General features: G+C 31.2%; 2 protein-coding genes across 2 annotated transcripts; one reads left to right on the forward strand and one right to left on the reverse strand.

Moving 5' to 3' along the window:
* Positions 1 to 765: 765 nt before the first annotated feature.
* On the forward strand, positions 766 to 2,551 carry LOC149379405 (uncharacterized). Its single transcript, XM_089604483.1, has 6 exons — positions 766 to 1,040; positions 1,149 to 1,176; positions 1,537 to 1,767; positions 1,894 to 1,957; positions 2,059 to 2,121; positions 2,226 to 2,551. The coding sequence occupies exons 1-6, from the start codon at positions 922 to 924 to the stop codon at positions 2,279 to 2,281; spliced, it is 561 nt and encodes a 186-aa protein (XP_089460609.1). The 5' UTR covers positions 766 to 921; the 3' UTR covers positions 2,282 to 2,551.
* A 6,462-nt stretch (positions 2,552 to 9,013) lies between these two features.
* LOC149379406 (rhomboid protein-like protein) lies at positions 9,014 to 13,755 on the reverse strand. Its single transcript, XM_089604361.1, has 8 exons — positions 13,557 to 13,755; positions 13,322 to 13,437; positions 12,315 to 12,375; positions 12,020 to 12,186; positions 11,459 to 11,564; positions 11,161 to 11,363; positions 9,540 to 9,677; positions 9,014 to 9,411 (listed from the first exon to the last, which is right to left on the reverse strand). The coding sequence occupies exons 1-8, from the start codon at positions 13,578 to 13,580 to the stop codon at positions 9,318 to 9,320; spliced, it is 909 nt and encodes a 302-aa protein (XP_089460487.1). The 5' UTR covers positions 13,581 to 13,755; the 3' UTR covers positions 9,014 to 9,317.
* Positions 13,756 to 14,594: the final 839 nt, after the last annotated feature.

Consider the following 14,594-nt stretch of genomic DNA (forward strand, 5'->3'; position numbering starts at 1 on the left):
TTTAATCGATGTAAGAAAAAATACTATTAGATTCCAACGGCATATGACAATACAGTTATTAAGATTTATAAAGTTGATAAAAGAGTTATAACATAAAAAACTTATAGTGATTACTAATAGAATGTAATCATTATTTCATAACATAATTTATAAGTATAATTATTGTATGATATATTGTGGAATTAAAAAGAATTCAACATAGACTATACGTATTTGCTAACAATATGTCACATGATTCCATGCAATGACTCTTACATGATTAAAAAACACAGAGAAAATTAAATTATAAAACCAAATTATTGCAAGATTTTTTTATAGTATTAATCATGATTGATTTATTAATTAAATATTTAAATAAAATCTAAAATAATAAATCACAATTTACATTCAAAATTTAGTTTACAATTATAAAATATATACAAATTGGGACAGGATTCAATATTACAATTGTTTTGGTAGTAGCATGTCTGTATGTTTTTTTTTTTAATCAGAAGTAGCATGTGTGTATGTATGTCGTTTTTCCTACTTTTGTCTTCTCTATCCTTCTCTGTGTGTGTATATGACTAAAACATATCAATAATTTCACCACCTTTTTTTTGTAATTTTTAAATCGTAAATAACATTAACATTTAGTATAGCTTAATAAAAAGCCACCAAATAATTGAATAATGATGCATCACATTGACAATCCCATACCCAACTCGAAAGAAACACACACTAAATCGTGCCTCTATTAACTATTATGCTGCGAGCGAGCGACTAATTATCAATTCCAATACATAAATAAATAAATAAAATCTCTAAAGAAAGAAAACGAATAAAAAGCTCATCATCATCAGATAAACAAAAACTCGCCACCCACTCTCTGATTCCGGCGATAACCTGTTTGATTCAATCGCGGCCTTTTGATCGCCGGCGATCATGGAGGTGAGACCTACTCCGACGGCCGACAACTCGCCGCGATCGTGGCCACGTCATTCTCCGGGGAAGCGGCCCGCCGCGTCGCCCACCACCGTCGACACCACTTCCGTCTCTCAGAGGTCAGTTTTCTGTTTGTTCCCGTGGAAAAGAAATTGAAAGGGATTTCCTGGTCTTGATTGTTAATATAGTTTGTTAAATCGTATGTATTGGCTGTTCAACTTTCACAGGCTTCAGAAGGAGTTGATGTCTCTTATGGTGCGTAATTCCATTTCTTTCTTTAATTAACATCTACTTGATTTGGCTGGTCATTTTAGGACGGAAATATAGAATATATTCTTTTCTTGATTGATCGTATTGAAAAGACGTATATCAGGAACAATTCGATGATCACATTCAAGTTTCAAGAATTTCGTAGTTGTTCTGGCGACATACAGTGAAGTGAATGCTTTTTTATATCTGAATCCGATTTTTTTTTCCCGTTCTTGTGCTCTTGGTGTCCAAGGGTTTGATAGTTTCTAGATTTTAAGACTGGCTTGTTAGTTTAGCCTTATGAATTTGGTAGATGTGTAATTGATTCGATGAATCATGATTGGTGAGTGTTTAAATATTATCCAGATGAACGGCGGCGATCTTGGGGTATCGGCTTTTCCTGATGGAGAGAGCATTTTCTCGTGGATCGGCACGATCGAGGGTGGGAAAGGTACAATGTACGAAGGTTTATCGTACAAACTTTCTCTGCGCTTCCCAATCGATTACCCTTTCAAGCCGCCGCAAGTCAAGTTCGAGACCATGTGTTTCCATCCCAATGTTGATCAGTTCGGAAATATATGCCTAGACATATTGCAGGTATATTTGTACCAAGCGAGTTTCAGATTATCGCTGAGTGTCTTTACCGATTTCAAAGTTGAACATGTTGTTGTAAATTAATACTAATTAAGTCGATACTCTTCTCATTGCGCTGCGTTTATATAGGACAAGTGGTCTTCCGCTTATGATTGCAGGACGATTCTTCTGTCCATTCAGAGTCTTTTAGGAGGTCTGATTGCTGTTTTTTTTTTAGAAGAGCTAATCAGGTTTTTGCTTCCGTTTAATCGTTTGCTTGGATTAACTTAAACTACGTTCTGATTTTTGTTGCAGAGCCTAACCCCGAGAGTCCTCTCAACAATTATGCTGCTACGTTGTGGAGTAGTAGCAAGGAAGGTCGGTGACTTTTTCTAATCAAAGCAATAACTTAATCAAATCAACGGTGTATTCTTGGTGATCAAATCAATAGTTCTAACGGTTTTCTTTTTCTCATTTTTCAGATTACAGAAAAATGGTCCAGAAGCAGTATTTTTCTGTTGAAGCATTTGAAAGCTGATCGATCCGCAGCATTCTATATCCTATATCTAGAAAAGTTCATGCAATTTACTTCAGAGTATAGCTGGGAAAAAAAATGTTTGCGACTTGAGAAATAAAAGATTTTCATTGAATACATATACTGCATAGATTTTCCAGTTAGATCACTTATAATGTCACAGCATCTTCATGTACTGTGTGAAATCAAGTGGTAAATTGTTGTCCCCCACAATAAGTTGTAAATTATTATGGTTCTCTATGGAAGAGGGAAATGATTCTTTATGATTTGTCATTTCTAGTATGGTAAATATTAAATGAAAAAGACATGAAAATCACTCAGTGTGTGTGTGTGTGTGTGTTTTTTTTCTTCATCAAACTAATATGAATACACTGTTAATCTTTAAAAATAACATAGCTCTTACATTCCTGATTCACAATTTCTAATTCCGGGACGAATTAAGTTATGTTTATAAGAAATATAATTATAACTCAAGATATGTATCAAGACATCTTCAATCCATTTTTTTAAAAAAATTCTATAATAAAAACATAATTTTCTTTCCAAGATATTGTATATCTATTTAATACTACCGTTTCGAATAAGTGATTTTCTCAAGAGTCAAGACGCACTCAGACGTGTTGAGTAATTGGAAATGTGAGTTGGGTAGCCAGCTAATTCTTAGTCAGTTAATTGTGGGTTCTCAATTTTTTTATTTATTTTAAAGAAGTCAAGAAAGGCTAGAGCTCCGTCCCGCCCCCAAAAAAGAAATATGAAGTTGACTGAAGATCATACGTCAACGACCATAGTTTGTTTTCCAAATTTGTTCCTTAAAAAAAAGCTATTTTGTAGAGATTAATCAATAGAAATTATCAATGTAAGTAGACACAAACTAGGACTAATGAAAATTAGCGGAAAGAATTTCTTCCGATAACATTTTTCCACTTACAAAACGCTTTTGGAAGAGTTCTTTCCGATACCGATACTTATGGAAATAGTATTTTGTGAAGCACAAAAAAGCAAATAATAATAATCTTTCTTCTATTAACTTTCATACAGAAATACCAGCATAAATTCAGCATTATCTATAGGCTATGATATTTTTTACTATTTTCTATCTAATCTTCTAACTAACTCTTATTACTAGTTCATGCTCTAAATCTCAGGTCCTAACTATTTTGTTACAAAATACCAATTCATTTATTTGGCAAATGCATTTATATGCATAATAGAAAATGTTATATGTAGAGAGAAAATGACGGCATAAATACTTAATATTTTTTAAAACATACATTTAAATACCTTTTTTTTTTTTTTTTTTTTTTTTGCGGAATAAGTACCTAATGTTAAGTTTTAGTGGCACCATTAAAAGAAATCAATTAAATTTAATGGAAATACATGTGTCAGACTCAAATTAATCGTGATTTAATATTTTTTTCTTTAAATTAATTAAACATTAATAATATCATTTTTATAAAAAAAATAATTAAAAATGAATTAATATTATAATTAAGTATTAATGATATTATTTAAAAAAAAATTAATATAAAAAATTAATCAAGCCTTTTCCTACATTGATATTTTTAATATTTGACTAATTTTAAGAAATAAATATTAAACCATTTTCAATAATATCATTTTTATTAATAATTTTTTTTATTAATTATATTCTAAAAATTATATTATAGAAATAATATATCGTTTTTAATATAAAAACGTGTATAATATTAAAAAAAAAGCAATTAAGTATTTAAAAAATATATTATTAATGCTTGGTTAATATTAAAAAATAAATATTAAAATGTTTTCATAGCATCATCAATGCTTAAGTATAATATAATAATCGTTTTTAATTGATTTATTTATTTAAATCTGATGAAAAAATATTAAATCGCTTTTTATTTGAGTGTTGCGACGTGTATTTCCGTCAAATTTAACCGAATTTTTGTTAATGGTGCAATTAAAATCTAACATTAAATATTTTTATCACGAAAAAATAGGCATTTAAATGTAGGTATAAAAAATATTAGGTATTTATGCTGTCATTGCTTCATATATATATATATATATATATATATATATATATATATATATATAGGGCCGGTTAGTTATCTAGCCCAAATTGACCATCTCATTTAAAATTATAGCCCATTTATCACTTAAATAAGGTAACTAGCCCAATCCACTACCAAACAATATTATATTCCTATCTTACCCCTCATCAAATACATACCAAAATTTTCGCCTCCGACTCCGATCAATCCTTCAATCCTCTGATATTGCCTCCGAACTCTCCGTCGATTTCGAATCCTCCAATCCTCCGATATTGCCTCAGACCTCCTTTTCCGCCACCAATTTTATGTTTTCGCCGCTTCCGAAGCCGACGAAGACGTCTTCGTTCTCAGACTTGGAAAAAATAGTAAGTAAATATTATTTCCAATTCAATTAACCCATAGAACACCATAATCAAAACCCTAGCCCAACATCTCCGATCAATTCTCTGTTAGATTAACTATAAAATACGGTAAATATTATTTCCAATTCGATTAACCCATAGAACATAATAACCGAGACTCTGAAACTTTAATGGTAAATAATATTTACAGTCCGGCCATTCGATAGTAAATATTATTTACTATTTGAAAAAGTAAAATACTTGTCTCCGATTTGGCGAACAATTCCATGATTCAAATCCGATGGTGAATAACTGAAAAAAATTTGGAATTAACAAACAAATAAGAATGAACTTTTATGAAACCAAATAACCTAAACACCTACACTAGACAAACAAAAACTAAGAACGATTAAATGACTAACCTAGACAAACAGATAATATAAGAACAATAGAAGAACATCTACGAAATCGACGATCCTAAACATCTATTCCAAATGAGGCGTCGAATATCCTGGTTGCAAATCGCAGGATAATTTTAATGGTAAATAATATTTACAGTCCGACCATTCGATAGTAAATATTATTTACCATTCGAAAAAGCAAAATACATGTCTCCGATTTGGCAAACGATTTCATGATTCAAATCCGATGATGAATAACTGGAAAAAATTTGGAATTAACAAACAAATAAGAACGAAGTTTTATGAAACCAATGGCAATTTTGGAAGTATGAGAAATATGAACTATTTCCCTAAATAAATAGATAGTTGAGTTATAATTTAAAAGTCCCCCTATACGTAGGCTAGTTGTTTACAAATATCATATATATATATATATATATATATATATATATGTATACTAGTTTGAAACACGTGTTTCGCACGTGGTGTTTGTTGTAATCAGTAAATAATTAAAATATGTATGATTTAATTTACCAAGTTTTTCTTCAAAGCATGAGGTTATAAACGAATATTAAGATATCAAATATTTCAACCATATATAATACTTAGGGATTTAATTTTTGAGAGACTCCCATAATAAGTGCAAACATTTCAATGAAATATATTGTCAATGACATATTTAAAAAAAAAATTGACATAAGTAAATAAAAAGCCAAAAGTTTGGTGTCTTGATAGACAAATAGAAGGAAGCAAAATTAGCAAACCAAAAAGTTTAAAAGTAACTTAAGAAGACATGTTTTACTCAATTTTTTTGTTTTTTGTTAGAGGTTGATGTTGTTGGGGAGTGATGTTCCTCTTTCTTTTGGATTGTGTCTTGTTGGTCTTGATCATCGCCAGTGTGTGCTTCTTTGTTTTCCAGCGCTTGGTTGAAAGAACGAAGCTCGGTCAGCTTGTAAACTTGATTGACAGTGAGTTGTCGTTCCATTCCTGTTGAATTGAATTTTCTCGTGTATTGAACCAAAAATGCTTTTGTGATAGCTTCTTCGGCCTTGAATATTGGTTTCAAAGAAGCACTTTGTGAACCCTGTATAGCAATATATGGAGAACCATTATTTTTTAATTAATTATTTAGATAAGAAATACACACGAGCATATATTATTGATTTACCTGTTCCAGAATGATGTATATTTGTTTAGCCTTGCACGAGAAAAGCTTTTCAGCGATATAGCCAAAACATGTAACTTCCAGCTTGTTTGAACCATTCGTCAAGATAAATTGAATGCGTAGCCTACAAATTGTTTGTTGTATAAGTAAACAATTGTAATTGGTGTTAACAAATATTATGTGTAGCACATATATACCATGGCACAACTTTGCTTTTTTTTTTTTTTTTTTTCAGTTCTACAATTTTGGCATGTGAAGTGTTGATTTATCAGTACGTTGGTTCCTTTCTTGCATGTTGAACAATGTTTATAGTAGAAACGTTGTTCATAATTTTCGACGAGTGCCGTCGCTTTGATCCAATAATTTTCCGATTTATCCTCCTGTTAACATTTAATTGTTTAGACAATACAACTAGCAATTGAACATATAGTTGGTAGTTGACAAAGAAGAATAATGTGATACATTCGTTGTCATATTTATGAATTCAACAATTATCAATAAATCACTTCCTTTGGTGGCAGAATTAGTTGCGTCGTAGGATTTTCTTTTTGCTCTTTTGCCAATTTTTTTAGACTTAATGCATTAGCAATATTCCTAGATTTATATATAAAAAAAACAATGTTACAATGTAAATAATAAGTTTGAAATGTATTTAAATGAAACAAATATATGTATATATATATATATATATATATATATATATATTTATATACCACAATGAAACTGTTTTGGCCACAGAAAATTCAGGATTGATGAAAATTGTGCTCCTCCAGTTTGTCGATAAAACTTCGCAACCTGAAAATATTAATTCCAAAACGCTACAGGTGATGAACAAAATTCAAAGTTAATAAAATGGGATACACAGACTATGCCTTATTTAAAAAGGTTTGAAAGTGATAAACTTGTATAAACTTGTTTATTGAAGACATAATCAAGTACTAACCAAAATGTTGAATAATTTTATCATGGAGCTAAAAATATTTATGTTGATCTTGTGTAAGAAATCATAATACTATTTTGATAAAAGTTAAGAATTATCTAACGACATAAATTCGTTAATTTTGTAGCAATGTCCTACTCCAGCAGATACATATTACATATTCAAACCGTAAACTAAGGTGATATTCTGGCCCTCTAAATGCAAAATATATAGTTAATCCATGGCAGTTGATACGTATCTAAGTTTAGCTTTGATGAGTCGTGCTTTCATTATATTATGAGTATATAGTTAGCTTACTCTTATTCAACTATGAGTATATAACAAAAATATTCCTTTGTATTGTATATTTATATATATTATTATATAGTCTACGTACACTATATTTTAACAAGATAAACATAGGAGTAAATAAATATACCTTGAAACTGTTTTTCTTTCAAATTGATTGCAGCAATAATCGACTTGGTTTTTATCATAGCCGAAATTTGGTTTGCTTCATTGGTCGCAAAATTATCCCACAACGCTAGCCTGATAACATCAAAACTGACAGTAATGTATAACACTATTAGAAAATAGTAATGAATAAATAAAGTGTAGGAGAAATGTATTCGAATCAAACCTTTGATCAATCAAAGTTATCTGACAGAAATCAACGTCATTTTTCTTTTCTTGTTTTGAAATTGTATCACGACTCCTACAACATCTGCAAAAGAATCGATGTTAAAGGAGATTAAATAGAAGGAAATAAAGTAAGACATTAATTTGAATAAATGAATTAACAGTTTATAATAAAATAAATAATAAAGTACATACTTAATGCAGTTGTTGTATCAGCGAAATTCTTGCACAAATCGAGTGAAGTGAATTCGTACAATCCTTCCACCATAGCTGTGTTATCTTCTTGGACTTCATCAATTTTTGTGTCTCTTCTGAACGTCAAATGAGTTTCCGTTCTGTATAATTTGTATGAAGGTTTCTCGTCTGCTACTATTGCATTTGAAACATTATAGGTTTTAACCAGTTCTAGAGTGTTTTGGAGAGGTTCGATGTCGTGGTTGAATATTGTTCCTCTTATCTTGTTTGCCTTTAAAAAGAATATGTTAGAAGTGTTATTTTTATTAAAAAGTAAATCTTAATGTCAAGAAGCGCTAACGTCCGAATCAATTAACACCATGCTTTGGTGTCTCATTCCAGTTTGAGTATTTTTCTTAGGACTTTGCTTTTCAGCCACCGTTAATTTGGATGTCCATTGATGGTCTCTCAGTTTCAATTCCTTGATTAATTTAGCTGGTGTACTAACTGCGACGTCACTTGTGTCTTCATTGTTTGTGTTATTGGCAAATGAGGACGAATTGAGGAAAGAAAAAAGTAGGTATCATACACGTTTAGTAGATACAAATTAAAATATATGATAGATAAAAAAAAATAGTATCATATTTTATTGATATATACTTCCTAGTCTATATGATCGAAGAGATCTCGCACGAAGATTTGAAGAAGAACGAACATGTTTAAACAACAATTAGTGTAGGTCCATTTTTCTTGTTCAATTAGTTTATGAATCAAAACCTCACTTGTATAACAATTTAAGGACTATTTGACATATATGGGTTTTAAATGTGGTGTTGGATTCATAAACTACATGGTAAACATTGAAGCATTTAAAATTAATGCTAAATATAATCATAGACATATTTAAGATAAGATAATGACGTGTCACGTTACGATTGGCTAAAAACGATTATATATATATATATATATATATATATATATATATATATATATATATAAAGAGAACATATCGATGGTGGTAAATGTTTGATATCCAGTGAATGTTTACTTGAGGGCATAGGGAGAGAACGAATTCCAATGACTATAACACAGTATTATCCTCTACAAGTATATGACTTCCCTCTCAAAGTAGAATTATCCAAGGATTCGTTTGTTTATACAAGTAAATCAACGTGAAAGAGTCAAAGATATTGCCAACGAACAAGTCCCCACAGCCTGAACTCGACCTTCTATTCTATGTAATTGAACATTGATTGCATACCGCGCAAAAAGAAACGCAAAACAAAATAATTTTCCAGAACCATGGGGAAAACATAACTTTCCATAACACTCATGATTTCGTAAGTGAAACTCGATTAACATCGCAATCAGACATTTTCGGTGGCATCCCGTGAGTCTTCCCGTAAAGCCGCAAGTCTCTCAGCCGCCAGTCTTTCTTCTAATGCCCGAGCTCCTCTTTCCCTACCATAAATTTTTTTTATAAATAAATAAATTATATATAGAATAAAAAGATCGATAAGCGCATATCTATTCTCACCATCAGACTTTATACAGTCATATATATTGTACGGCTATAAAGAGAAGAGTACCTTCTCCGAGACGCCTCAATCGGATCGGAACCAGGCAATGGAGCACCTTCATGGCTATAATCCTCTGCACTGTTGGACGCTTCGGATCTTCTGCAGAGCAATCGATGTAAAATAGTAGCAATCGGATCGATCACAGGTCTGGATCACAAACAGGCAACATAAGCTATTAGATGATACGAGTTATTTAACCCGCGCGTTGCTGCGGTAAGTGAAAAAGAAAATTATCCTACTTCAAAATGCTTATGAGCTTATAAATATAATAATAATGAATTTTATGATATTTAATACTTAACTAAATTTGTTTATATATACATAATATTTGAGTTATACATACATAGAGGCATAATATAATCTCGTATTTTCATATACTTTGCACACACATCATCGTTCTCAATCCTATTATATTTGAACTATCAAAAATATTAGATTTAAACTAAATTGTTTATTTAAGAAAACATGATAATTAATTTTTTATCATAATATAAGAAATGCTATTTGCATTATATTACAGACGATAATACAACGACATAATTGAGAAAGAAAGTATAAATATATTATTACCCCTTTGTTTATGTAAAAAGTATAAATATAATTTTCTAATTCATTTTATTTATATGAATAACCATTACGGACTTATATTTATCCAATGAAATTAAACATAACTAATCTGTAAATATAATTTGTAAGCAATCACATAACTAATCTGTAAATATAATTTGTAAGCAATCACATAACTAATCTGTAAAAAAAATACCATCCCAATAATTTGTATTTTTTTTAGAATATTAATATGTTAAGCAATTACATAACTAATCTATAAATATAATTACTAAATTTAGTCACACACACACACACACACACATATATATATATATATATATATATATATATATATATATATATATATATTAATACCACCAAATATTCATTTCAACAATTATATTAGGCCCTATTTTACCGCTTTCTTGTTTTTCAAATTTTGCCCTATGTCACAGGCCAAATTTATTACTTAGATCTTAATAAGTATTAAATAAACCAAAAAGAAGTTGCTGTGAGACCCAATAATGTATAAATAAATATTTATAGGACACAGTAACACATAAACAAATATAGAAATGTGAAATAGCCAAATGAAAATGAAGATTTAGGATCCGCTAACTACAATTATATTTATAGGTATAGTATCAATATGTATCTATACTGAATGTTTTGATCAACTGTATGGAAATCAGAGAGAGAGAAAGCTAAAAAAAGAGAGATAAAAGAGAGAAAGAAGGAAAATTAGTGGACCCATTAAATTTTGGATTTTATTTTTACAACCAATAAAGAAACGTTAGTCATTATTTTGGCTTTATCTTGAATTGTTTTCCCTTTTTTTATTTTTCTTTTTTTGTCTGTAGCTGATTTCTCATCCAGAAAGTGTCACGTGCCACTTTTTCCGTAGTTCTTATGCCTGCACCGTATGGCTGTAATTGGTTACTCTTCATATTGGAAGACACGTGCCACTTATTAAATGAAAGAAACGGTTACTGTAGTAGCTACAGTATTATCGCACCCCCAATTAGTTATATAGGATAATGAGGAAAAATGAATTATAGGTGAGAGATTCGATGATTTTTACCGCAGAAAATCGGGGAAGAAAGTTGAGAATGCAAAATCATCACTCGGGTCTCCGCTGAGTTTCGTCTCTGGTTTCCGCTGCCAGTATCTGAGGTAAATCCAGCTCACGTATGTGCCAAATACTACAGTTGGAAGGATTGTTGTGGTCTCCGATGTGAAGATACACATGACCATCGACAGCAACAGTGAAACAGATGGTAACCACTGGATATTTTTTTCAAGGCATTTCCATAGTGTTAAGTGCAATCCTCAGAGCTGAAACAAGTCTTCTCTGGATAAATAATAATGAATTCTCATACCTTTGCTTTTAATTTTAATCCAGGAAACTCTTGGTCGGGAATGATCTGCTTTATTCCAACCAAGAATCCTGCTAGGACCCCATGGAAACCAGAGAGAGGCATGTACCTAGCAGACGAGATCTACAGTATTATTATTATTTTTCTTTATGATAAGAAAGGTCTTTATACGACATAGTATATAAATGCATGTATCAGAGAGCATAGAAAGCTACCAGAAATATGTATCAAAAGAAGGCACAAGGAAGTATAGCGGTAATACAAGTTCCTACTTTAATTATAAAGAATTGGTTTACTCCATAGAAGATTTCAATGAAAATTGGATTCAACAAGGGAACCATTGACAAACAGAGACAAAAATATTAAAAGACATTTCTAGTGGATTTTTCTGTAGCATTATTAAAAAGCCCATTTAAAATATAAACATGATCAGACTAAACGATACCAGAATATAGTGAAACATATTATTATATCAGAAGCGGGGAAATAGATATTTAAAAGAAGAAAAATAATTAAAATGGATTCGCAAAATAAAAGCAGAACACTACTGATGTCACAACTTACAGGTAATTTTCTTGCGTTGTAATGTAGTACAATGCAATAGCAGTAATGAAAACGCATACTGAAGTCAGAAAGTTAACGACGAAGATGAACTTGAAAAATTCCCTAGAACCCCAGACAGGTTCAAGCAGCTTTCCGATGAAGAGAAGACCCAGCGTGCTCAGAAAAACCTATTAAACGAGCCAGTGTGGAATTCAATACGATTTTGATAAACGGAACTTGAAGGTAACGGGTTATGAACATTCAGGGAAATGTACGATCATAATAATGACATAAAAAGAATTACAAAAGTGCATACCCCATGTACCGACTGTTCAACATAACCAGCTGTGATGAGATTCCAAGCAAAAGGGATCGTCCTACAAAACAAGAGTTTGAATGATTTTGATTACCGTTCAGCTCCAGGATCAAAACCATTGAAAATTGAAACAAGCTCATAACTTGAACACAGAATTTTCTCATGTATACTATTGCTAAAAAGTACACAAATTCTGTCACATTTCCCCATGTGATTCACCCAACTTCTAAATGAAACTCTACTCAACCCTGCAAACATTTAATATATCCACTTTCTCAACATAAACTCCTTCATTCAACTTCTTTTTCTTTTCTTTTTTTTCATTTGGCCACAAGAATCACAACCATATTATTGGTATGCTACAAACTCAACATATTAGAAGATTAAAGCTGCGAATATCCGAGTATATGTTGTGCATCCTGTTCACTTTACTTATTCTATACGTAAGGCTAAGAGCGCTGATGTGTGATGGGTATGGGTGGTTTCTCTTTCAGTTTGTCTTCATGCTGAGTTGGGTTTTTTGACGATCGTGTGGCGTGCGTGAGGATCGTCAAGGAATATTTTGTGACTGAGCTTGCTCTTGTTTAGAGATTCTCAAAGCCTCTCGAATGCTCAACAGCCATTATTGTGACACCCTAGAATTTCTTGTATAAGCTAAGTTGATTGCTATTCTGTTACTAATAGTACGTATCAGACCCTCTTTTTCTTTTTTTTGCAATGTCATAACATTGGGTCCTCAAGCAGGTTTATGACTTTCGATTTTTCAATTTCGAAATGTGATATTTCCAGAAATGCATCAAACCAAAAGTAATTGGAAGTGTGTTGTATCATATAAACACAGTAATTTTTCCACTTCTGAATCATAAACATGGTCAAAGTAATCTTCCAGAACTTCTTAAGATAGCGGTGATTTTTCATTCTACTAAAGCTCAACCAGGCTCACGCCGTTTCCACGAAAACTGAAATCAAGTAAGAGAAACGAGGAATCAAATAAGGCAAAGCAATACCTGGCGGGTATGAGAGCGAGGTAATTGACGGACTGAGGCAGGACCTGAATCGCAATGTGACCGCCGACGAGAACTACAGCCAAGCCTTTGCAGAGCCTAGTGAAACCTGAGAAGCCCTGTCCAAGGAAAACAAACGCCGTGACTCGTAAGATATTTTTCAGATCCGACCAAGTGATTCGGCGAAATGACCACTGATCCGAGTTGAATTTAGCAGCGAGAACCGGAATTGGCTTACCCCTGAGAGCCCCGGAGTGGCCATTGTTAGAGAGAGAAAGATGGAGAGATCGAATGCCCTCCGATCTAGAGAGAGAAATTCTTGGACAAAGGGTTTTGCGAGCCGCGATTGTCTCTATTGTTCTGTCTCCTTTTGTTTTCTGTTTTCTGTGTCTATTTGGGGATTGGATTTTAATTGCTTGATTATAACGTTTAATAGATTTCAAATCTAGATTTAAAGATAATAAACTCTTTGAATAACTCCAAGAAGGTTCCCAAAAAAAAAAAAAAAAAAAAAAAAAAAAATCATAACTATATCCTATGTTTAATAGAAATGCTGCGATTATTCCCCCAATTTTCAAATGTGATATACTTTCAGATTACTATTTATTTATAGCATATTATATCTTATAAAAAATGTATTAAATCAAATATAACTTTCTTCATAATTTTTAATTGACTTAATAATTAAAAAAAGATATATTAAATGCACATAATGCCTTTGATAAAATTTTCTATTTATTTTTTATTTTTATAAAAAGTATCTCTATTTACTTTTCATTTTATTAAAAAAAATATATCTCATTTATCTTACGATGAGCTTGGAGACTAGTTCCGGCGGCCCAAGAAAGCGATAACGATGACCTTATAGTTTTGTGAGTTTGTCGAAGAAGAAATAAGAAATGTGTCCGATATGAATTCCTTCCGTCTCCACACTAGATTTTTTAATTTTTATCTATTTCTAATCTCTGAGAATCACGAAATGGTAGGTATTCATTAATATATTTTAGGGAAAAATATCAAGAGTATCCCTCGTGTTTAATCGAAATGCGAGATTTATCCCTCGATTTCTAGAAATATCAGACATATCCATTTAGTTTAATATAAATGACATATATCTCCCCCTAAAAAAAATGTTATATTACAAATATCACCATTTTCGTTTATTTCTTAATTTAATTTTTTGTATATAGAATAGAAAATAAAAAATTATTTCATTAAGGGTATTTTGGGAAGTTCAAATTTTTTTTTTTGTAAAAAATAAACGAAAATGATGATA

This window comes from Urtica dioica, chromosome 12, assembly GCF_054948205.1.
Source record: "Urtica dioica subsp. dioica isolate 48M chromosome 12, U.dioica_male_clone48M_v1_H2, whole genome shotgun sequence".
Lineage (NCBI taxonomy): Eukaryota > Viridiplantae > Streptophyta > Magnoliopsida > Rosales > Urticaceae > Urtica > Urtica dioica.

Bases quoted from the DNA above. Each gene is read 5' to 3' on its own strand.
- LOC149379406 (XM_089604361.1), bottom strand. From the start codon at position 13,580: ATGGCCACTCCGGGGCTCTCAGGG. The intron at 11,364-11,458 runs GTATGAGAATTC...AAAAATATCCAG, and splicing joins GATTAAAATTAAAAGCAAAG to TGGTTACCATCTGTTTCACT. The intron at 9,678-11,160 runs GTAAAAATCATC...TTTGTGATCCAG, and splicing joins TTCTTCCCCGATTTTCTGCG to ACCTGTGATCGATCCGATTG.
- LOC149379405 (XM_089604483.1), top strand. From the start codon at position 922: ATGGAGGTGAGACCTACTCCGACGGCCGACAACTCGCCGCGATCGTGG. The intron at 1,958-2,058 runs GTCTGATTGCTG...TTTTTGTTGCAG, and splicing joins CATTCAGAGTCTTTTAGGAG to AGCCTAACCCCGAGAGTCCT. The intron at 2,122-2,225 runs GTCGGTGACTTT...CTCATTTTTCAG, and splicing joins GTGGAGTAGTAGCAAGGAAG to ATTACAGAAAAATGGTCCAG.